At 30.6% G+C, this 26,291-nt stretch overlaps 2 protein-coding genes across 3 annotated transcripts; both read right to left on the reverse strand.

Moving 5' to 3' along the window:
* Window positions 1-5,284: 5,284 nt before the first annotated feature.
* On the reverse strand, window positions 5,285-6,731 carry LOC100785364 (ethylene-responsive transcription factor ERF061). The gene has a single exon (XM_003516671.5). The coding sequence runs from the start codon at window positions 6,477-6,479 to the stop codon at window positions 5,535-5,537; it is 945 nt and encodes a 314-aa protein (XP_003516719.1). The 5' UTR covers window positions 6,480-6,731; the 3' UTR covers window positions 5,285-5,534.
* Window positions 6,732-18,376: 11,645 nt separating this feature from the next.
* LOC100785905 (probable protein phosphatase 2C 8) lies at window positions 18,377-20,114 on the reverse strand. 2 transcript variants are annotated; one of them, XM_006573743.4, is made up of 3 exons: window positions 19,432-20,073; window positions 19,235-19,340; window positions 18,377-18,873 (listed from the first exon to the last, which is right to left on the reverse strand). In XM_006573743.4, the coding sequence occupies exons 1-3, from the start codon at window positions 19,996-19,998 to the stop codon at window positions 18,605-18,607; spliced, it is 942 nt and encodes a 313-aa protein (XP_006573806.1). In that variant the 5' UTR covers window positions 19,999-20,073; the 3' UTR covers window positions 18,377-18,604. The 2 variants fall into 2 exon arrangements, with proteins under 2 accessions (XP_006573806.1, XP_003516720.1); XM_003516672.5 differs by having other exon boundaries at window positions 18,441-18,906; window positions 19,432-20,114.
* Between the last annotated feature and the right edge of the window lie 6,177 nt (window positions 20,115-26,291).

The following is a 26,291-nucleotide window of genomic DNA, read 5'->3' on the forward strand; positions in this document are numbered from 1 at the left end:
TTAGTTTCAAAACCATTTAAGAGAGATTGATACTTAAGAATCAAATTCATGGTTTACTCTTAAAATATTGATGTGTAATATATATAGTTTTTTATTTTATATACACATCTTAAAAATATATTTTAAAATTAAAGAAAATAAATTTTTTATTTTTCTTGTTTTAGGTTATATTCGGAAAAATTAGCTAAAAAGTTAACTAGAAATTGGAAAGCTTGCTATTAACGAAAAAGTTAACTAATAGTTGAAAAATTAGTCTGTATTTGATAAAATACTTCTCGTAATGTTTAAAAGATGTTAAAAATTAGAAACTAGAAATTAACATTTTAAAAAATACTTTTTCATAATGTTTAAAAGATGTTAAAAATTGCTATAAAAAAATTTATTTATCAAAAATTGAAACAAGTTTTTTAACCAGTAAAAACGAATTGAAATGTCTTGTTAAACATAGTTTTAATTTTTTATTTTATTTTCCTTTTTATTATCTCATCCGATAAGCAGTCAACTGGTGCATGGATATCACTTTACCTATCTGTGAGAAATAATATTAGACTTGTTCCATTGGAAGGAGAGAGTCAACGGTAAAAAGAGGGTTCTTCTTAGTTGAAATTCTGATCCCGTTCACATGGAGGCAGCCACAAAATACGGGATAAAGTGTGTGGATCCCATTTACTCAACCAAAAGTCCATCCTCTAATTACACTCCCATTTTTCATCTATCACATTTCCTTCTACTCTATTAATCTCTTTCTTATGCACATACCGAACAGCACTAGGATCGCTTATACATAAATATTGACTTTTTATCCATCAACAAAAAAATAAATCATTTATAATTGCCAATTTAAATAATGATTTCAGTTACAGTAATTAGGTAAGCGATTATATAAATTATAATGATTATTTGCAAGTTTGGGCTGAAATTTTTAAACGAATATAACGTGCATAGCAATCTGAAGTGAACTAGTTAAGCCGTGAGGGCTGGGCTATTGGGTGATGCGAGACTATTCACCCATATTGCCAACTGTGGGTAATGGGACACTCATTGCCCATTTAATTGAACCCATTACCAGAAAATGCCGAAGATGGCCCAAACATGAGAACAAGGCCTAAAAAGCTTTACGACCCAAAAAATTTTTAACTTAAAAATAATTCAAGCTTGGTCCTTTCTCTCATCTGGTCCAGCCCATTCAGTAATCAAACAATCCGTTTTGAGTTTTCTACAGAGATGTTTTTATATATGTCCAATTAAAATATCATATCTCTTGTTAATATCATTAAAGAGAATATTATTATTAAGTTTGTGATAGGATTAGTTTTGAAGAAATTATTTCAATAAAATGAGATAGACCATAGACGTTTAGTATTTTCCTATTTACTAGATCAGCGTTCTTTCACCTTCCTTTCTAGAATCTCATAGTAATTTTGGTTTGGTTACTCAACTATGGTAGAGTTTTGCACTAGTTTAGTAGAGTAGAATATTTGCCAAAGTAACTAGAATTTTCATGGTATCATTTAAGTCAAGTTCATATATGATCATGATTGGCAAAGATTTTGACCTTCAAGTCAATAATTACAATTGTAAAAAGCAACAAGAGTTTTTTTATTATTGTTGTAATGATCATGATCTACAAAATACGTGTGATATATTATGTGACATTTCAGAATACACGTCAATCTTTCATGTCAGTCCTGTCAAAAGAAAACGAACGTCCAATCCTTAGCCGTCAAACTTTCAACAGACACATTATCTCTAACATCTTATTCATATTTTCATTTTCTTTCTTATCACGGGCAGGTAAATAATCATCTCTAAATTACACTATATTTCTAACATTATCTGCAAAGATTGTTACGTTAACATAATAGTCCCTACAAATAAAGACTTGTAACTCTCACTCTACACTAAGTAATAGGCTCCCTCATACTCTTTTCATATACTCATTTTTACTCTCCTAATTTATTTAATTAAACGTCAAAGTCTTTTATTCTCTTAATAAAGGTCACTCTGAGTTTGACGTGCAAAATCTAAGAGTTCATTTTATCCATATTCACACTAACATGTGTCTACTCTGAATTTTGGTAAGTACACTTATTTTGTATTATTACTCCTTTATTTTAAAAGTGTTTTCAACCGTGTGAATGCATTTGAAATATGTTCATGCAAATCTCCAGTGATTTTGAGTATTCGTTTTAAGAATTTTCTGATTATCATCAAATTAAATTGGTTGCACTGCTTGTATGTGGGCAACATATATACTAGTCAAGGATAGGTCCAATATGTTGGTGAAAACATATAGAAATTCATTTTTGTTTGCTATCAAGTCCCAAATCAGCTAGCATTTTGACATTTCATATATTTACGATTATTGGTTCTCCTTTAGAAAAGGGTATTTCTTCATGCTAATAGATTAAAATTGATGTCTTACGACATAAGCTTTTTATGTTGTATACAAGTGTTTTCAAACTACGTCATTTTATATCTCTTAAATTTTTATATAAAATAATAATATACAAATATCCATCCTTTTTAAATATCTAACTAATATCTATAATTTGTCTCTCTCTCTTTCATCATATATCACATCAGAATACTTATAATATTTATAGTTTTCTCTCTTTTATGTGTCTCTCATAGTGTGCAATGACAAATTGGATGTCCATCAATACTTTTCCTATTATGCATTTGCAGATGGTAAGCAAACCCTCCAGGCCTTGAGTTGAGCCTTACATGCTTTTATTGTTTGTACATAATTCTCACATAAATCATACCGAATTATGGAAACAATTGCATGAAGGTTTAGCCAGTATCAGCTTGTCTATTCTTCTCAGCAATTACAAGGGGCTACGTAGTTGTGTTGAAGAGAAACAAGAGATTGAGTTCTCCTTTGCTTTTTCCAAGCTTGATATATAGAGGTTTCTCTATCATCAAGCCCATTTTCCCTTGTATTCTATTGTCAACTTATTCAAGTAACGCACTAACGTATGTGTTATGACTTCTAGGAGTCCTTCTTCACACTTAAACTCTGGATAATAGTTGCCATGTGCCTCACAAAGCCGATTGAAAAAAAATAAAAAATGTACCTCACACAAACTCGCTACAGTGTATAGCATGTAGCAAACTTAAGGGATGCATTATAAAATTCCTCCTCCCAAAACATGTTTCAGGTACAATACCCCCAACCCAATTACGAAAAACATGTTTGCTGTGATGGTGATCGACTAAATAAAATCGACAGTCGTCATTGGTTAATTAGAATTTATAAATTTATTTTTTTTATCAGCAAAAACAGATTTTATTTACTTAGGTATAAGGAGTATCATATCCCAAATACAATGAAAAATAAGGTAAATTGAACTCAGGGAATTTCTTTTAGAAACTAATTCTCAATCAGGGTCTGTTTTGAAACATTTTTGCAAAGGAGATCTATTTTGTGTGAGCGTTTTGCGGAGGGGAATGATAAAACACATATTTCGTCAAGAGGAACAGCGAAATAGGTGCATATTTCGTCAATAGGAACAACGAAATAAGTGTAGGTCAGGTCAGGTGAAGTGTGCAGCACGTAGGGGTGCAGTGTGCATAGTGAATTTTGCCATCCACATTGGCGAAATAGGTGCAGCATGTGGATTTCGCTATCCTCATTATCGAAATAGGTGATACACCTATTTCGCTGTTCCTCTTGGCGAAATATGTGTTTCGTCATTCCCCTCAAAATAAACGGAAGGGTGTTATGTAAAGGGGAGGGGGAGGGGGTGGGGGGCTGAAATTTAAATGGTGCAAGAAAGTAACAGCACCACCTATTTCGTCAATGAGGATGACAAAATCAACATACTGCGCCTATTTCGCCAATGCGGATGACGAAATTCACTCTACACACTGCACCCCTACGTGCTGCACATTGCACCTGACCTGACCTACACTTATTTCGTTGTTCCTGTTGGCGAAATATGCACGTATTTTGTTGTTCGTCTTGGTGAAATATGTGTTTTGTCATTCCCCTCTGTAAAATGCTCATACAAAACAGACCCCCTTCACAAAATGTTTTAAAACCGACCCTAATTGAAAATTAGTTTCTAAAAGGAACTCTCTGAAGTGAATTTGCCGAAAAATAACCTTTACCTCCCAAGCTGTAACAACAAAGTCACAAAACACCTATCAAAATAAAATCGCTGTAATCACACTACGACTCCTGTTCTGCGTTGTAAGTCCCGCCAACAATCCTACACCCCTATATAAATTTCATTTTGTAAAATTAAATTTTGAGTAAATTAATTTATGTGTAAAAAATATATTAGATTTAAAATTAATTCTGACATAATATATTACTTGAGTTATGTTAATAAGAAAAATATACTTTTGCAACATATTTGAGAAAATGATTCCATTGAGTTATTATTTTTATTCTTTTTAAAAAAAAATAAGTGTTATAAAGAAGCAATTTCAAATACACAAATAAATATATAATTTCTAAAAAGAGTATGTCCTGTGCTACTGATCTTAAATGATTTCTTAACTCTTTTTTTTAAAAAAATTCTACTATATCACATCAGATTTAAAATCTTTAACAAATTTTCACTTCAATACTAAATTTTTTAACAAAGTTTATAACTTACTTTTCTAAGGTAGAAAAATAAATTTATATTGTTAAGACACAATTACTTATATAACGATTGTTCACACAAGCAATTCAAAATTCATCCTCATTTGTTTCAATAATTAAGAACTCATGAAATTTTTTAAGAATCCTTACGAACTTAGTCAACCAATTGAATTAGAGAAGCTCTTATTTAAACATCAACAAAATATTAGGTTAAAAGACATTTTTTTATCAATATAAATACTAAATAAATTTGTATTCACAATTAAAGTAATCAAGTGTTAGCAATAACAGTTTGGTCTAAGAGGAATATAATCGACAGTATTTTTAATAGAAAAAATTAAAGTGAAGTGTTGCTTTGACATAAAGAGGTTAGAATAATATAGAGCCTTAAATTTGATTTTCTAATTAACTACTATTTACGTCCCACTTTAAGCGTCAAACCCAACATATTAGATACTGTTTTGGAGACAATTCTCGTGTAGCAAGCAGGGGTTTTAATTTGACGAACCTGCAACGCAACCAAACAGAATATTTACAAGCGGAGTTCCAATCAATGTTAGGAGATCAGTAAAATATCTTATATCCTGAGACAAATTTAGTACAAGTAATCAGAAGAACTAAACTGCAATTGGATTGTAGTATTAATTATGGATGGTGAAGAACAGGGTTGCAGTTTCAGACAAAAAGTGCTGTGAATAGGAAAAATTCATAATGGAGGGAGAACTCTATCACAATTGACAACAAGTGCAATAGGAAAATCCCTGAAGCAAGGCTTGAGCAAAAAACCAAGGCCGAAACCACAGGCATACGCTAAAGGACCTCTTCCCATTCCGACAAACAAAACAAGACCACACTAATAATATATATTTTTCATATACACATGACATGAGCGCTCGCTGTAAGTAGTAACCTAAGAAAGGAAGACAGTATCAACTAATTAAACGGTCAGAACCTCCCAAATCAACTCGGGGTCGAAGGAAGGCAATCTAGCCAGAGAACAACCTTCGAACAACAACTCTGTTTCCTCTGTTTGACACTCGGTCAAAACCGAGGCCGGCGAATGCGAATTCTCCCCCTTCCAAAACCCATCCTCCGAAACGGCCGGAGAAAACAACTGGTTCGCCCAATTATCGTTAAAAATCGACGGCGACGGCGACGGCGACGGCGAGGACGAGGAGGAGGGCTTCTCACTCTGGCCGCGTTTAGGGTCAGTGCTATTGTGAAGCTTCTTGGCGGCATTCTTTTTGGCTCTCTCCCTTTTGACCTTCTGGCATATGGCTTGAATTTTGGCGTCGACGGAGGACTTCAAGGCGTTCAATCTGGCGGAGTCACCGAAACCTAGCTTGGTGGGGTCCTTGAGATTGGGGAAGTTCAAACGCGCGTACTCTCCACGGAGCTTGTACGCGGCGCGGTCGTAGGCGTAGGCAGCAGCTTCGGCGGTGTCGTAGGTTCCCAACCACACTCTCATCCTGTTCTGTGGGAGTCTAATTTCCGCCACCCATTTGCCCCAGTGCCTCTGCCTCACTCCCCTGTACAGCTTTTTCTTGCAAGGGTTCGTCAACGAATTACTCAAGGAGGAAGTGGGAACATTATAAGACCCATTTCCTCGGCTTTCTTGGTAGAACTTTTGGAGGATGTCCCTTTGGCGGAGGTACACGGAAGACCCCAAAGGCTCATACCCCAAAGACCCAAAGGGCTCTAAATAATCCAACACGGAGTTGCTTCTAGTGCTGCCATTTGTTGTTGTGGGGCAATTCGAGAAAATTGAATCGAGGGTGTTTGTGCCACTTGTTAATATCAGCTTTGACAAAGAGGACCCAATATTAGTACCCTCTTGGTCTTGGAGTTCAAGCTGTGAGTTTCTGTCTCGCATTCCCTCCATGATTTTTGCAAAATCTTGTCCACCAGGAAGCCAATGTATTGGAAGAAGGTCACCGAAAAAAATTGGTCCCTCTTCCCTGCTATATAGGAAACAAAAATAGTTTTTGTAGCTTTAGGAGGAAGTGATCCCGAGAAGAAAAAAAAGTGAGGATCAACGAAACAAGTTGCAGGTTATGTGGAAAAGAAAAGATGAGAGAAAGAGGATGGTTATATGAGTAATGGCTCTTTGGGGTTTCAAACAGTATGCTAGGACTCTTACCATGGCCAGGGTGTATTTATAGAAACAGGAAGCACTTTCGTACAGATTTTTTCCATATCACACAACGCAACAAATCCCCGTTCACACAACGTGATCCTTTCATTAGTCTCAAATGGTCTCTGTGACCTGGCTTGCGACCCCAAAATGACTGAAATACCCTGACTTAGTTAGGCTAACACTACTGCATCAGTACGTAATTATGCATTGATTTTGAATATTATTGCACTTTAGTTGAAATTCAAAACCTAGTATCATGGTTTTGAGTAAAAAAGTACAAGCCAAACTTTTTGGGTTTTCTCCAAAGTTTTGGGAATATTCCAATCGCAATCTAAACACACTATAGAATCTTTTTCTCTAAGTTTTTTTTAACAAAAGTTAGGAATATTTTGTTTTCGGTAAAAATAAAAGAGATATATTTAAATAGTTTTTCGTTTATAATTAAAAGAAAAAATGAGGGATTTACTTGCTTTTTCAATCTAAATATTTTGAACACCCCCAAAAATAACTATTTTTAATAAAACTACACAGACAAACTCTAAGGATTATATAGACACCACAATTCTTGTGATAAAATTTGGTAATAGATTCTTGCTTAGTTATTAAGAGGGAGCAAAGGAGGAAAAGGGCAAGAGCATAGCATCTAGAAGCAAGTTGGCAAAAGTCAAAGGCCAATAAGTGTGGAGGAGCAGTGGAAGCACCATTGTTATTTATTTATCAAAGACATAAATTAAAGCCATGAGAATTTACTCCAAAAAAACAATGGGGTTAAAAAATTTTATTGTATACTACTTTGATTTGATTAGGGGTTCCGATTTAACACCCTCGTGATCCATAAAGAGAGGGTCCATATCGATGACCTTTGCACTACGTCACCAAAAAAGAAAAGCCTACTTTTGCAATTTATTGCAGCGATATGGTGCGACTTTTGAGAACATGATGAGAGGAGAAGATAGAAGTAGTTTCACAGGTCAGAACGTGTCATTCCAAAAAGGTCCATTTCTGCGCCAGAACCACGCGTTTCCTACACCAACACGTATCATTGGGCCTCTCTTACCAGTAACATTTAATTCGATATATTACTTAATCATTTAACTTTTCTTTAATCTTTTAAGTAAATAAGTAAAATGTATTTATTTTGGATTTTTAATTTACTATAATTTTGAAAATAGAATTTCTTTTTAAAATAATTACATAAATTTTATAATAAAAATATTATGGGAGCAACAAGATATTTTTACAATATATTTTTTATCTCTATTTTATAAAAAATTATTTTATCTTACATTTCTTTTTCTTCTCGTTTTATCTCTCTTAATTAAAAAAAATTACCAAAGGTATTTCTTGTATATCTTTAGCGGGAAATAATATGAATAACATTACACTATATTATATATAATGTTATCGACCTTTCTCTGTGACACATATATTGCTCAATGAGGCATCCCAATTTAAAAATAAAATTTTCATCTTAAATTTTAGGGGATCGAAAAGGAGGGTCTGAAGGATGGAACGGGGATCTAAGAATGAGACCGAAAGAAATAATGGAACTCATCCATGGTCTGGGTATCGACATCCACTTGGCACTAAGCAAAAAAAAAATGTTATGGCTAAAAATCAAGAGTTCAAGACCCATTTAATCAAATTTCCTTAAACCGAAATCAGAATCAAATTATGCATGATTTGTTTGAAGAACTATTCATATTTATTCCAGGATAAGCGTTGATAGGGGATGAATACTATCTATATAAGTTGACTTTCAAAGCTGCCAGCAATAACAGCAACGTGTCTATGCCACCTATCTTGAAATAGAAACATAGCATTCAATGAGATAGCGATACTTTTTAAGCTATTTCCTGTTGAAGACATATGAAGTGAATTAGTCAATAGTGACAAATTATTTTCCTAGAAAAAGAAAAGGAAACAATGATATATTTGTATAAGTAATAGAAGCTTTAAGTAGGAAACACATGGGAAATCAAGGCATCACACTCATGGGTGTCAGCCATGAAGTAAGTTTCATTACTCTTGTGCTGGGTAAGGTACTAATAGCCCATTAATAATCATATGTAAGCGTACGTTGTCCTACGCAAAAATCAAATTAAAAATGTCCGCACGAAATGTTGAAACAAAACATATTGATTAGTGATTAGTTAGTTTACCATAAGGTAAAGTCAAGTATGGGGAGCACATGCTGATTGCCAAAGCCTCCCTATTTTTCTTGTCATAGAGTTTAGGCGCGAGGATAGATGTAAGATTCAGAACTTATAAGCTTTTAGGCCGTAATTATTTCTTATTTTGAATTGTTGAACCGTAAAAGCGATATTTTTTCCAATAAAAATCTATGTGTATATATGTGTGATGTGCCAACGTGTTGGAGTGGCCAAGACTCGAGAGCTTTATGGTATGTAATTCATTCATGAAAGAAAATGAGTAAACAGTAAAGTGATTATTTTATGATTGTATGATATAAGAGAAAATGATCATGAAAGAAAATAAATTATACCACTTACCTAATTTTATGTATATATTTATACATTTAATTTCATGTTGCGACTTAATTCCAAGTTCAAAATTTTTTTTGAATTAGAGTAATTTTGAATAGTCTAAACATAAGATACTTTATGTCAAAAATAATGTTAACTCAAATGAATTTTATTTAAAATCAATTTTAATTTATAAATTATTTATCCAAACATAGAAGAAAAGATTGAATTCTATCTTTTAACAAAAATAACTTTTATTCGGATTTTTTAATCAAATTTAAAATTAATCAATATTTTTGGGAGGTCTGCAGGGTATCATTTGTTTTGATTGATGTCTGGAGGGTATGATGGTTGATGATGAAGTGAGAAACTCGAACAAGAATAGTAGCCAACCCATCAATATCAAAGTGGGGACAATCAATAGGCATGGTATAATAAAGGCGTAAAGGTGTCTGTGAAAAGGTATGGGGTGGTAGGCCTTTCTTTGAAATGTGAAGGACAACACTCGTGAAAGGACACTCCTCAGTATTTCCAAGGCCCAAAACCCTTCTCTTCTGTACATATGCATGTGAACCGAACCGACCTAACACCAATGAGATGACAATGGAGAAGAAGGAGAACCCTTCTCTTCAACGTTTTCACTGTAATTTACTGCTACCATCAAATTTACAGTCACAGTACGTGTGGCATGGCATTTATAGGATCCAACACTTTTTAATCCAATCTTTGCAGTAATTAGAGTAATGTGTTTAGTTATAGAAGAGGGGCAGTTAGGTAAATGCGTGAGGTATAAAGTGTGAACTGTGAAATGTGAATTGGAGCAGTAATGGTGTGCAAATAGAAAGGCAACGCGTGGATAGGTTTGTGGAACGTGGGATTGACTCTGAAAAAGGTGTAATTTGGCAGTATATGATTAATAAATGCCAAGATGGCAGTATACGGCGCTCCACTCCCACCCCATCCCCTTTTCTTTCACCACGTAGCACCCTTATCTCTGCCAAATACGACCTAAATTTCTCGTGAAATTTTACAAAATACACACAAACTTCTTAAATATACTCATCAATCGCCTTTCTTTCTAACCATTTACACTCTCTTATCTAAAAAACCATTTAAAAGTTGCTATGCGATGGTTTTTCCTTTTTGTCTTTTTTGATAGAGGAAAAATAGGACGGAGAAATAAAACAATAGATGTGTTTATTTGAGGGAAATGAAAGAAGATAGAAATCTATTTTGTATAAGGAAGAAAAATAAGATAAATAGAAAAAAAAAAGAGGAGTGGGGAAGAAAAAAAATAGATATGAAATATTGTGAATTTTGGGGGTATTTTGTTTTTAAAAAAATATGAAAGAGAGAAAGATAAAAAAAAACCGATTTATTAACAATGAAAATCTTTCTTCTTTTTTTTTCAAAACAAACAATTGTTTATAATGAAAATAGAAATCCTTCCATTATTATATACATATGCAATTGATTGTGGAAAAAACACAATTAATACTCCCTCTATCTACATTTATATGACATTGTCAACAATTTTTTTTTATTTCTTATTATAAGATTTCATTTTATCTCTCTTGTGTATTACTTATTTTTTTACTAAAATACTCTTATTTATTTTAATCTATAATTAAGAATAAAGGGGAAATAAATGGAAAAAAGTGAATTAAGATTATTTTTTAATTAAAATAAAGTGTAAAAATATGGATCTCACCTCTCATTTTGTTGTTAATTTATCTTATATTTTACTCTTTTTAAACTCAAACGAACATATCCTAAATGTTATTATTTTGAATTGTCACTTTCTCTCTAATAGGAAAAGATGAATTAACTTTCATGAAAGTTAAAATAAATTTAAAAAAAATATTACACTTAATACAAATTTAATGCTAATATTTAAATTAATTAATTTTATTAATAAGCATAATTTATTTAACTATGTCATATAAACGATGATGGAGGGAGTAGTATTCAAAATGTCAAATGTTGAAGGTGTAAATAAAAATATGTAAAATCTAAAAAAAAAAAGTTCTCCACATTTATGTATACAAATCAAAGTATCAAACGTCCAATCTTCCTTCTATTTCTTCTTTCTTCCTTTCCTCCTGCCTCCATTTCCATGATAACAAACAGACTGCTAAGTTTTTTGTTTTTTTTAATAATATATTCTATTAACATTTTTTATTATCAATGTATTTGTTAGATATAAATATTAAATCTGAAATATTATAAATATAGAGTAAGAAATTGGTTGTGGAGTGACTTTCTGAGAGGAAATAAAGCTGCATGCATCGTATTAGTTAGGGAAAGGAATTTCAAAGATGTAGGTGCCGTTGGGGCCATAAAAGCAAGGCACGTCGAAACTGAAGGGGTATCTATCTGGATAAGAAAAGAGCCCCTCACATGGTATTGGCATTGGATATATAGGTGGTAGGGTCCAATTATACCATCACCTTTCCAGACCAGACACAGTTCTATAGCTCTCTCTTCTTTTCACACTCTGCTCGATGGCTATTAGGGTGCCATCACTTTCTTTATACATTTATTAAATATACACAATTAATACAAAATTTTAAGTGAAAGTAACGTTTTCAAGTTTTTAATATGTCAAATATAAATTATACTACTTTTTATAAGTTTTATCTGTTTTTCAATTCTAATCCTAGAACAATTAATAAACTGAAATACTCGTTAACAGGCGTCAAATCTTTTTTTTTTAACACATGGTTTTATTGTATGAATCTGTTTACATCTAAAAAATAATTTAACAATTTTTGGATTGGATAATATTTGAATAATTCTATTGGACTCCCCTTTTATCTTTCTTCAAAGTTTTCTCGTACTAAAGCAAAGGAAAAGTCGTTTCATTCTAAAATTTCCAACTCCCTCCAACAATTCAAATAAGATTACACAAACTGTAGAAAAACACCGTTCTAGCTGCAGATCAGAGTACTTATCCCTCTACGTAAGACCTTCTTCACTAGAAACATAACTTTGTGGAGTAAACACCCTAATTTCGTCTTTAATTTGGCACGTATGCTTACTTTAGTCACTAGATTTAGACTCTCGTTAAAAATAGTTATTCTAATTTATATATAAAGAGAAACTACAATAATCATTCAAATGTTTTTAAAATAAAAATATCAAAATTATTTTTTTCCTATACAATATAAAAACAATTTTATAAAAGAGTCTCATTTTTACTTAAACAAACTATCTTTAAACCATTCCCACGAATGTAAAAAATATCTTTAAACCAACAAAACTTTGTATAGTTGCTAGAAAAATGAAATTTTCATTCGAGTAAATAAAACTTTCTTAAATAATTTATACGTTTTGAAATAAATTAATTTCTAACTACCCACCGAGCTGTAAAACGTTTTGGACAAGTTATTTTATCAAGCTTCGAATTGGTTTAACTAATTTATAAATTTATTTAATCAAAAGAGGAGTGTATGGTAAACAAATTTACCTAACTGATTTATAATATTTTTTTAGTTGTTACTAAAGCAACTCCTTCTTTTTTTTTATAAATAAATTTACCTTAAATTATTCTTTTTCACCCATATTTTCTTTTGTAAATTCGAGACATGGTTACATATTAAGCGTGAGTATCTATTAAATAATTTTCGAACTTTGTTTCCTCACATTGTGATGGATTAATCCCTTTCATGCATCAGGCTCAACCCTTATTAATTGATAAACATTATCTAAAGTAACTTTGAGACGTATAAATTATAATTTCTTTTTTTTGTGTATTTTTAGATTTAATATTTTAATAAATTTTTCATTTACCCCTTTCTTTAATAACATACCGTTTTGATTATTATACTATATATTTATTTTAATTTTTAATGGAATATTTTATCTTGAAAAAATACTAAATAATAAGAGTTTGAAATTGACTAAAAGAATGAATATGTAATTATTTAACATAAATTTTACAAAATTAAAATAAAAATTATATTAAAAAATATACAAACACATCATTTTATAGTAAACAAACTAGAAGTATAAAAAGTTTTTAGACTACCATCCAATAAGAAATGGTCACATACGATAGGTTATTGAATTTTATTAAAAAAAAGCAATTTTTAAAGTTATCTTAATTTCATGATTTTTATTTGGTTGTATCTGTAAAAACATTTTATATTATCCAGTTATAGAAATAAAACTTTTTTATGTCTTTTTACATTCATTGGCTAATTTAATAGTAGTTAATATAATCAAATACTTCTAACTTACAAATTAACTAACCAACTTTTAATTTTTAACAAAAAAATATTATTTAGTTGTCAACTAACTTTCATTATAAGCAAACTTAATAATCAGCAAATTTTAATTTATTCAAAACATTTTGACCAAGACAAAAAAAAGTGTCCTTAATTAGTTGGGAGGGAGCGGTAAGAGCCGAAATCTTGCTCTTTATCTGCCCAGTGACCAAAGTTGTTCATGGGATTAAGGTGACCTTGGAAGCCATAACATAATGGATCTCCTTAACTGAATACACCACTCATTAAATTTCAAACAGAATTTTTAACGACATTGTCAACTTGCAATGAATAACGAGTGGCCCTCGGCGGTTTGACCATTGTCACCGTTTTTTCGTTTCTAGCTTGCACAGAATGTGGTAATGAGCTGTGTTTATACACTCTGGTCTCGAACGTTGTTATCTGATGCTATGTTTTTGACTTCTCACCGGATCGGTTTGACAAATGAAGGGTTTAGGGACTCTGTTTAGCTTCTTTTTTTTTTTGTTATATATATATAGGTAGTTATATATATTCTCTTAGTGATTACAAAAACATCATCTTATGTATTTTTACTTGATTTTTCATGTTTAGTTATTTGTAAGAGTAATTATAAAAGAATTTCATCTTCATGCGCATATCATCTAATTATAAATTATTATTTAAATTTCTTTAAGAAAATTATTTTAAAAATCAACAAATTTATGCACTCACACAATCTGTTTACAAAACTGAACTAAACCTTTTTTTTTACATTAATTATTAATTAAAAAATGTTACATTATTTTATTTCTTAGTTTTTCATGTTTTAAAAAATAAAGAAAATAATTTATAATTGTGGTGGAAATTTTTTTAAACTGAACTAGTTCAAGCTATTTGGTTGGTTTCTATTTTTAACTAATATGTTTTCATTAAAAATTTTGAAATATTACTTTTTATTTTATTTTCTGTTTACAAACATTTCTAAATAAAACTGTAAAGATAATATTTTTTATTTTCATAAGTTTCTTACAAAACTTTTTTTACAGATCACAACTTAAAAATAGAAAGAAAAAAATTTTAAAATATTTTTTTATTTTTTATTTTTAGGATCATTTATGGAAGTATATCAAATAAAAAAAATAAAAACTTTTATAGGTTCATTGTTTTTATTGGTTGCCGTATTTTTATTGATAATTAAAAAAATACCATTATTTTTACTTTTAGAAAATAAAAAGTATTATTTTATAATTGTTAAGAAAAAGTAAGTCTACTAAAAATTAAAACAAAAACCAATCCAACCATAAACTGCTACCAAAACACATACTATGTTTCTTAAACCGAGTCAACTAGTACATAAGGAATGATTTGGTGGAGACCCGGTCGTCTGTCTACTCGAGATATTACAAAAAACTGAAATTATTTTTTTAATAACACCTAATAGAACTATATATAATTCAACGAAGAAAAAAAGAAAACAGTAACGAATATAATGAGAAATATATAAGGATATAAAATAAAGTTTAACATCTATATACTAAAATAGTTTTATACGATTATCTAATCATAAATTATTATTTGAATTACTTTAATATAATTATTTTAAAAATAAAAAAATACTTATCATATATAATATATAATGTTATAATTAAATGACTTTATTTTTCTTTATTTAACAAGTCATTTATTTTAAAATATCGTTACTTAGGATTTTTATCATTAGAGAATATTTACGAGTTGCCTTAAAATTAGACTCTATTACTTCTTTAAGCAATTGTTTTTCTTATAAGCCAAATAATAAAAAGAGAAAACAAATAGTGGACCTGGGTTGTGCACAGGGGATGCCTCGCCAAGAAACCAAAAACACGACAGTTTACAAAGAGAAAAAACTAGCTAAAGACCCATTATAATAAAACCGATAAGAGCTTAAAACATGCAGCTCGTTGTCTCGACAAATATGCTTTCAAGGTTGCTGATTATTAAGATGCCTATGCGTTATTTAATTATGATGTAACATTGTGAAAATTAATTAATAAGAAGTAACAACTCAAAATAAGTTACTTAGATAGTGCTTGATTTGATTATTTTTTATTATAATTTAAAAAAATAAAAAATAAGAGTGAAAATATTTTTGTTTAAAATTTATAAATATTTTTTAAAATAAATCTAAAACTAACAACAATCTAACAATCTGATAAATGATTTCTGTTTTCTTTAAATAAGTGAAAATGCGATCACCCTGGTGATACTTGGTTTGATTATTTTTTATTTTCATTTTCAAACAAAACAGGAAATAAGAGTCAAAATAATTTGTTTAAAATTTAAAAATATTTTCTCTAAAACTATTTCAAAAATAGGTCCAAAATTGAAAACAACACATTAACATTTTCAATATTTTGTGAAGAAATGAAAATGTGATGGTATCAATTTTTTTTTTCTGCTTTCTAAATCTTAAAAATTTAAAAATAAAAATTATCTTTAGAAAATGAAAACAGAAAATAAATCATTAAATCAATTACTATCTAATATTTTTTTTCTCTATACATGTTTTTCAAATCTTAAAAATTTGAAAATGAAAATCATTTTTAAAAAATGAAAATAATAAATAAAAATAGAAAATAAACACTCAAACTAACCACCACCTAATGCATGGCACGCTAAGTGTATGAATTATAAGTTATAACGAAATAGGTGCACGTGTGATTGTCACATTATATGAACAAAAAATGTCCATTTCTTAATATAATCAATAGAGAATGAGCAATATTGGCCATTAGATGAATAAAACCATGACTATGTATAGTGCTTCTCAATCAATTTGCTATGGAATTAAGAGAGATAATGGCTCAGTAAGTAGTTACAATGGTGGTATTGTAGGTATTTTGGAGTGTGATGGAGGTCTGGATGCTGAGATATATGAGGTCTTAATGGTGGTGATTGGTGGTTGCGAAATTACAATGGTCTCCATGATGTTGATGAGGAAGGTGATAGATGGAGTTGAATGCATGTCCTTCAAAGTGGAGGATGTATACTTGGTAGTGGCTATCAAGTACTATCATGGTTGTCCGAAAATGGAAAGAAAAGACAGAGGATTAGGGAGTTAAAAACTAACAAAATGACTATATTTAAAGAGACTTAAACAAAATTTGTATAAAATAATGTGTTATGAATTGATGTTCAAATAGAATGTTGAGGTGGCAATTTGAATTTGTTAACAACTTAATAGTTAACGATATAGGATAACAACAAATACTAATTAAAAAAAAAAGAATTAATATGATAACAACTATTTTAAAAGATTAAAACAAAAAATCTTCATATAACCAGGAACGGATCAAAGAATATATTAAAGAGGGTCATTTTTTTTTTATAATTATTAAAATATTTAAGTTTTAAGTAAAAATTAGAGATATGATTTATTGCTAGAAAAATTTTAAGTAAAAATCAACTCAAAAACATATTTTTCTTATGTATTTTCCTTGATTAATATTTTTTCCATATATACACCAAAATTCCTAAGAAAAGGAGAGCAAGACCTTTCCTTAGCCCCATGGAATCTGTCACTGCATATAACATACATATTATATATATATATATATATACCCATTATATCCTTTTGCTTGAAGAAGACACTGCTTTTTAAGGTATGTTTATTACTAACTTTATATATTATACACCTTAATTACAAAGTAAAACTTTTGACGATAGTTTCTTGCCTTTAAGTGCATTAATTTATTTTCTAATCAAAGTCTACATCAACAATTTAGTGTCACATAAAGTTAGTAATGAACATATCTTAAAATGCATTATCACATAAAGGAAAACTTAAAATATTATATAATAATGATAAAAAATACAGTATTATATAATGAATATATGATACAAAAAGTTTAAAATTACAGTTTAAAGATCAATAATGATAAGATAAAAATAAGACTAAAAAATGGGTATAAAATAAACATATAATTTTTTTATTTCTTGTCAACTATCTTAATTCTTAGATGATATTTTAATGAAAAACATATACCTATTTTGAAAGTTTATATCTGGAAATATGAATCATAGTTTCAGAGATACATTTTCTAGAATAAGTATATATAATTTCAAAAATACATTTCTAGAAAGCAAAAATGGTATACTTATTTAAAAAGAGAGAATATAATGAATAATTGATAGGAAGAAAGGGGGATATGGGAGTGTACTTAGGAAAAAGGGAAATGTAAATAGCAAGGGCCTAAATTGATAGTGCATGATAGAGATCCCTCGTGTATCACTAGTTGGCAACAAAATGGGTTGGACTTGGTTGCCTGTCAGATATGAATGTCAGTATATACCCCTGGTCCGCCATTCTTCAGATTGACCAAATGCTGACCCAACCAGATTTGGGTTATAGATGGGCTTTGTCTATCAAAATTGGACCATTAAAATGATTAACGGTACTACCTACATGGATGCCTTTTAGCTGTATTTCCAAAGTTTTAGTTGGACCAAAACACAACAAAGCATGTTTCTTTGCATAAATGAGGGTAAAAAAATAAAGACACAATTTCATTGTAAATTTGTTCAACAAAATTATATTTCCATTGCAAATGTTTGAGGTAAAAAAAAGTAAAAATAATGAAATATGATTTTGTTACCCATCATAATCACATTTTCGTTATTTTTACTTTTTCACCCACGGGATGTGCAATCCAAAGAAAACTTTAATTTTGTAAAAAGAAACTAAAAGAGAGTTTAGTTTCACTACAATTGCAAATAGAAGCAACTGCCTTTGCGTAACTTTTTTAAAATCCGTTTGCTTTTTATGTAATTACTATTTTCAGAAGAAAATATTAGTGAGAGAGATGGCCGAAGTTTTACCGCTAAAGATGAGCTTATAAAAACATATTTCTGGCTGTACAAAATTAGTAAAGAGCATTCCCCTAACTCGTGGTAGGAAAATTTTGTAATCGTTGTAATTAATCCTACTAGCACTATATACGTCCTTACGGATATTGAAGCTAAATGCTTTCAGATAAATATACCCATCCTAACAATACAAGACAACTTAGAAAAATTAGACGTGAAAAGTTAGAAGAGAGAATGAAATTGGAAACAAAAGAAAGGAGGAAAGAAGCAAATAAAATAAAGTGAGCGATAGCTTGAATATGGGGAACGATCAAGTTGTAGTAGTGTTGAGTGGGATGACTATGACACTGATGTTGTCTTTGCTTCCACGAGCCATAGCCAACTCAGCCAACAACGCTGCAGCTTCTGTTGCATAGCTTATAATGGGCTCCTCTTTTAATTTCCTCCTCATTTTCCCATGGAGGCAACCTCGTACAACCTCACAAACATACTTGTTAGACACTACATCCCACAGCCCGTCACTCGCCACCACCACAAACTCATCTGCCTCTGTTCGTGCGTACACCTTCGTCTCTGGTTCTGAAATCACAAAAGGCTTCATGCAGTGATCCCCTGCATATATATTGCGTAAAATCCTCCCTTAATATTATACTCTTTAATCACATATCTGTAAAACTAACTAGATTCTCAGAATTTTACATAAACGAATCAAATCATTTAGTATAAACAATGTTAATGCATGGAAAGAGAGTGTGTGTCATTTGCCAGAGAACTAGTATCAATATCATACCATAAATGCATGATTATTCAAGAGGAGATTCACAACAAATAGTGTGTGATTCGAAACTTTGTACTTCATAACATGTAACCAAATTAATAACATATGACACAGAGACTGACGGACAGTGGAATTATGTAACAAAATTAAGAAAAAAAGTACCTATGGATCTGGAAGTAGCAAGTACTCCCAAAACACGATTTCCGTTCCAATTAATGACTCTCCCACCTGCCGCTTCTATCCTCTCTTTTTCGTCTGGACGATCAGGCTGATATAAGGAAAGAAAGCCCGTGTTAAGTTCCGTGACGCCAAAACTATTCACTGACATGCAATAAGTAAATTAATTAATACAGTATCACCTTATGGTCACGTGAAAGTGGCACAGCTACACCGCCACGGCACAACACCGCCCTCGAGTCACCACAATTGGCCACCACAATCTCCTCCTTTCCGACCACCACCACGGCCGCCGTCGAACCCATGGTGTTTCCGCCGCCGCCATCTTGCTCCTCACCAACTCCAATTTCCTTGTCCATCTTCATGAAACACGAACACATGACCTGGCACCAATCCAAGCCTCTGCCTCCTGCGCTCTCCCTAACTTCCTCCGCCAGCAACAAGTGCAGCCTGTCGCGGCAAGCGTTTGCCACCAAGGTCCCTCCGTGCCCGTCGTAAACAGCGAAGAAATCGTAACTGCCACAGCGTTGTTCCGCCGCCACCAAACCTGGAACTACCTTGACCGCGTCCTCCATCGCGCGTCGCCTCCCTATCACGGATATGAAACCGTGTGATGCGGCGGGCTTGGTGTAGCAGTCGTCGTCGCAAGGACGCTTTCTCTTCTTTGGGTTGCTGGAATGCATCTGGCAACTGTGTCCGTTATTACTGTTTGAAAAGCTGCATGTGTGATCACGTATGGGCATGCACATGGTATCAGGCAGCGCGCACCGGCTTCACTTTTATTTTTGTTTTGTTTTCGATTTTCTCAGAGGAAACTTATACTATTTAAGTTTGGGTTGCTTTTTTATAGCATCCCACGCTCGCCAAAGCTGAACGGATTCGGAGGAAAGTATAATCTGGAGCGTATACGTGTGCTTCGAATTTGGATTATGCGAGGAAAACGTGTACGGATAGGATTTCTTATCTTCATACGTGGCGCCTCGGTTTTGCTTTTGGTCGGACGTACCTGGTTTAGCTAGCCCACAAGATTTAATTAATTCTCGATCGATGGTGAGATTTCGTGATGTAAATAATCTTTTACAAATTAGTTTCATTTACCAGATGTTTATGAAAATAAAATAGGTTATGATTTTATCAAAGAAAGTTAGAGTTTTAGTTTACCAAAAAATAAAATACAAATTTAAGGGTAAAATATTTTGACATCATCTAAAATTTGAAAAATATTAATTTGATTCTCATAAAATTTTACTTATTAATTTATTTCTTACAGAATTAAAACATATTTTTTTTATGATTTTCAATAATATATCTATTTGATGGTTAAAATAGACTTAATTATTTTTTTCTTTATCTTTTTAAGCACACTAAAATTTATTATTGTGTCACATTTTTTTGTGTCACATTTTTTTTCTAATCTCATTAGAAGGTGTGAAAAAATTATTTAAAGAGTAATAAAACTATAATTTTTGAGGATTTTATCCAAACAAATTATTTAATTTATTTTGGAAGATTTTAAGTGTTACATATAACCAAATTACAATGTAACTTTGTTAATGACTGTTAATTCGTTGGCAAATGTATCAATTTGTCCGAGTAGTAATTTAAAACAGTAAAATAGGATATCATTTTCACAGGGATTTTGCTTGTGCTCAAGCTAGTGCGTATTCAATTTGTGTGCAATCAATGAATGAATTGGAGAAATGCTAAGTAAATCATTTTTAATTTGCAAGGTAGACGATGATGTGATTTTAAACTACAACTGAGTAAAGAAAACAAACACTAAGATTGATGAAGGAAAGCGAATGCTGGAGTTGATTATGTTGGGGGCTCCCTATCGAAACTTCTATTGATGTAATTTGGTTAATTTATCTCTATTTAATAATACTCTAATTGTCACCTACATCCGTGAAAACATTCTAATTGTGATTCCTCATACGAGAGAACTTAATTCCCTTAATTCCTTTCTTAATCCCTCAAGAACTAAACTAGTTGAACTACATGATTAATAGAGATGTACAATTCAGCTAAACTACCTCACACTATCCCTAACAATGAAGCATTTCATATGCTCTTCCAAGTTCTTAGAATTAACCACATTTCTCAATGCTTAAACCCTAACATAGCATATGAATGGATGATCAAATCAGGTACATGGAAATAAACACAGGAAGGAACAATGAAACTAGCAATAATATTAAATAGATAATATGAGTCTTTACATCAAGAGAGTTTGGTGAAAAGCTTCTCAGCAATGGTTTGTTTAACCCTTCATGGTCATGAAGGGCTCAAATGTACATAAGGATGTAAAAGGTGAAGAGATAAGGAATCAAGATGAATCCGTGGAAGAGAATGGGCTCCTAATGATTGCCTTCCTCCTCTAGCTCAAGCTTTAGGATTCTCTATTCTTCTGAACAAGCTCCTTTTTTTTCTTCTCTTCGTTTTTCACTTAAAAACACTTCCTGAGTTTGAGATTCTGTGACTACGCGCTGAGCGCAAGTAAATGGTTGAACGCTAAGCGATCCATGTGCGCTAAGCGCTCCTTCACCTGACTGCAGGTTCTTTATGCTGCTTCTTCACGCTAAGCAAAAACCCTCTGGCTAAGTGACAATAGCCCGCTAAGCGAGCTTGACGCGCTGAGCGCGATCCATCATACTTCAACTTCTCTCTCTATTATATATTTGTAAAATAAAAATCATCAAAACAGTATGAATTAGCAATTTAGGACACCTACTACACAAAAATTCAAAGGATGTCAAAATTCTAATGATTTACACCAAAAGAAGCAATAAAATGAAAGAATGTTGTTAATTCTTATGTTTTAATTACATAATTTACTTATGCATATTAGTTATCAATTACACCAAATTACAATATAAAAGAGTTATTGTCGAGGATAATAAAAAAATGTTTACTTTTATCGAAATTAAATTAATACAAATTTTTTATGAAAATTAAATTAATATTTTTCAAATTTTACACAAATTCCAAACATATTTTACCCCAAAAAATTAACTAGTTCATTGAATCAGCCGATTAGACTCGAATTTCCTAAGAAACATGTATGGGAATTTGACGACAAAATAGAAACGCAGATGAATTGCATAAAGACTAATAAAGAAATTCAACAGAATAGTAAAGAGGGGGGTGAATGTTTTAGACAGAAGGACGGTGGTAAGTGTAAGTTGCATGTCTGGTTTGAGGGATAGGATCCAAAAAGTGGGGATTGCTTTGAAGAAATTAAAGAATAAAGATAAAGAATATTGAAGTTAGGAATAGGATGGTGGTATATAGGCGGCAAAATGAAAATGGTGTAAACGTGGCCATTTCACTGGGAGAGTGCTTCTGGATCGTTGACAACATCATAGCCACAGTTATCCAACAAGTGTCCAAGGAATGAAGGGCATGCAGCAAACAAAGCATTACGCATCCTAATTCTTCCAGAACCTTCTTTTCTGATTTTATATATCAAAATATCTTGCTACTCTCATATTTATAATTGTTCAAGGTTAAATAATGTAAATAAAAATGAAATATTGTCATATTTAAAGCAAAATAACATTATTATTATGGTTACTGTTTTGCATATAACATAGTAATTATTACAAAACATTAATTTTTACTTTTTTTAATGTTAAAATTTATAGTGCATAGTCTTTTTTCGCTTCTACCAAATATAAAGATTAAAAATGAATAAATGTTGGGTTAAACTAAATTAAAATATCACATTTTAAAAAAATAAAAGTATCTTAATTTAAGTTTATATGTTTTCTATATCTTTCAATATATAAAATATATTGATATTTTTACATAAATTGATCGACCAGATTGATAAGACTCAAAACAGTCAACACCATGAGCTTATCTATTAGATGAGTCATCGATGCATACATTCGGGATTTTTATACATCAGTAGTGCATTCATTTGTATAAACGCTTGACGAAGGAAAGCTATACGATTGCCGCTGCAATAATACACTTATTGTATTATCATATTACAAATTTTTTAGCATTCTTTCCGACAATTTTGAATCAGGCCTCCTATATGTTAAAGCTCCATTTCTTGCTTTCATGGGTTAGGAAATTGAGAACTTTAGTCAAGATTTATTTTTGAAGGTTTAGTTTAATATAATTCCTTATTTTTATTTAGTATTTCTAATTTATTATGGACAGGCGTTGGCTTTCAGAATTTAAGATAAAAAATGTTTAATAGAGAGGGATATGATTGGCCATTTGGCAAAGAAATAAAAAAGAAAGAGTCACGTCGAGTTGAAGATGTAGAAATTCAGCCCCAGCCTACAAAGCTAGGAATTTTCAACAATCTTTTGATTGTTTACTAGCGATAACGAGGGAGGGGATGATGATGATCCTGTTCTTCTCAACTGTTGTGTCCAAGAATCTCATTCTCAGTTATCACAATAATAATATTTTTTTATGGTTTTATTAAATTATTTGATAGTCTAGAAAATATTTATTAGTATTTGTTTAATTATGTAAGAAATTTTTGTTTCAAATGAACACGCTCCAAGAATCACATTATGTCCGTGCATTGACTTTGTTTGATTGACTTGGGATGTTGGTATTGAAAATGTAAAGGGATGTCTTAGAAGTTAGAACTCGTGGGTGGGTAATAGATGCTTAATTTGCATGAGCATGAACATTATTCAAGTATCTAATTGGTCGTGAAAATGTAGCAATTGAATTGAAAGTGAAAGTTAAACATAACTAATTAGGTTGGGCAAGACAAGACCCTTTTTGTGTGCTATTTATGGAGTCCAGTATAGCCCATTGTGCCAATCAAGCAGGTCAAACATGCCCGATTTTATAGGTTGCCATTGAGTAACACAGTTCGACCCTAACATTATGGATTCTTCGAGTAAGTTTGTCGGACGAGACTCAAATGGTCGAGTCTAGTGAAAGTGTATATAAAAGTAGTAGTGTATTTTAGTACAATATTTTTAAAAAATATATATATATATATATACGTAGACTACCGCAACTGTGATGAGAATCGATATAGAAAGAATTAATTTTTTATTGGTTCGCGTTGCAACCTATTTAGAAAATAACTTTTTATTTCAGTTCTGGATTAATTTTAAAAAAAATACTTACATCCTATGTTGACTACATCTCGTACTAGGAAGTTGAAAACGACGGATGTGAAAATCTTATTTGTACTAGTATATTCTTGCCTTCGTGGATTCTTCTTCTCAAGTAACGTAAAAGAGACAGAACATTTCAAACTCAGTTCGTGCATGATGGACGATGATTCAGTCATGACATTGGCATGTTTAACTGTAGGCATGAAAATTCTGAATCTGAGTGGTATTAGAGTTAGCTCTGCTGGATTAGGGATATTAGGGCATGTTCCTAAACATAAATCCTTAATCAGACACGACAATGGATGACACTATCATGCATCTATGTGACAGCATAATGCCTTAATTATAGGATTCTGATGCTCCCAAACAAAGCTTTCATAAATACCTATTTTAAGATCTCCTAAACCACTGTTAAGATCTCGCTACTATTTGCATGAAAACGATTGTAAAGGTTGAATATATATGCAGCATAGCCAAGTTAGGAGTGGAGCTTAAGTTATGCCATATATATATATATATATATCATAATATCAAGCTTCCAACTTCCAAGAGCACAGACATTAATCTCTCAGATACATATCTCACGTACAGGCGTATCATCGATGTGAATCTATTCCTAAATTAACTAACTAGTAAGGTGATACGAGTAATTTTTGTTGCCTTTTGTTTCTTTCTAGTTCTAACACAACTTCTATCAGGTCAAATTTACGTAGTATTGATTCACAGTGTATTTAGAAACAGTTGAAAAAGAAGCAATCATGTTTAAAATGTAAAAATTATAGTTGATTATTAGCTTCTTAAAATTATATTTAGATGTGAAGCCAAACATATACTAAAAAAAATGTAGATTTGCTTTATATTTTAGTGAGACCCACATTCAGATTTTTCTAATTTTTTTATCCATAAAAATCAATGATAGATATCATTAGACTAAAAAGTTGATTAATATTTTCTTAAAAAATAAAAATTTGAAACAATATTTGAGAAAGAACTAGAACTATAGTCCTTAAAGTAATAAAGTATATTTTTTTTTATCACTACACCTAAGTACTTATTTAAATATTTGGTACAAAATACAATATTAATATAAGTTTTAAGCGAAAATAGTTTAAAATTTAATTTTTTTTAAATTTATTATATTATATGTATATTTATGTAAGTTTTATTTTTATTTTACATATTATATTTATCTTTTAAAATAATGCTTGTCATTTAGTGACAACATTTTTTATATATATTAAAATATTTATGTTATTTATTGTAATATAGATAAAATAATAATTTCAATAAATCACATAAATAAATATTTTAAAAAATAAAAAATATTGTCATTTTTTTAATTATATATCTTTATTATATAATTTAATTCTTTAAAAAAACTACTTACCTGATTAAATAAAGTTAAATATAAATAAAAATGTTATTATAATAAATAACAAGAATATCTTAATATAAGTAAAAAAAATATTGTCATTAAATTATATATATAAATATTTGAAAAGATAAAAAAATAGTGATATTTTATAAAATTATAATTTATATAAAAAATATATACATTAAAAATTAAATTTATATTATATATTTACTATATAAAATAAGTTTTGAATAATGTAATAAATATACATAAGATTATAAAAATATAATATATAAAATAATAATAAAGCTTATATAAGTATACATATTTTAATTTATGCAAAAATAGAATTTAATCGTATATATTATGTTTTAAAAAATAATATATAAGATTATAAAAATATAATAAATTAAAAAATAATAAGTTTGAATTATGAACTCTTTTTGCATAAAACTTATATTAATAATATATTTTACATGAAATATTCATATGATCATGTGGGTGCAGTGATAAAGGAATGTGTCATTCACTCTAATGATCATGGTTCTAGTTCTTCCTCAAGTATTTTCTTATGTTCTTATTTTTTTAA

The sequence above is a fragment of the Glycine max genome, chromosome 1 (genome assembly GCF_000004515.6).
Source record: "Glycine max cultivar Williams 82 chromosome 1, Glycine_max_v4.0, whole genome shotgun sequence".
NCBI lineage: Eukaryota > Viridiplantae > Streptophyta > Magnoliopsida > Fabales > Fabaceae > Glycine > Glycine max.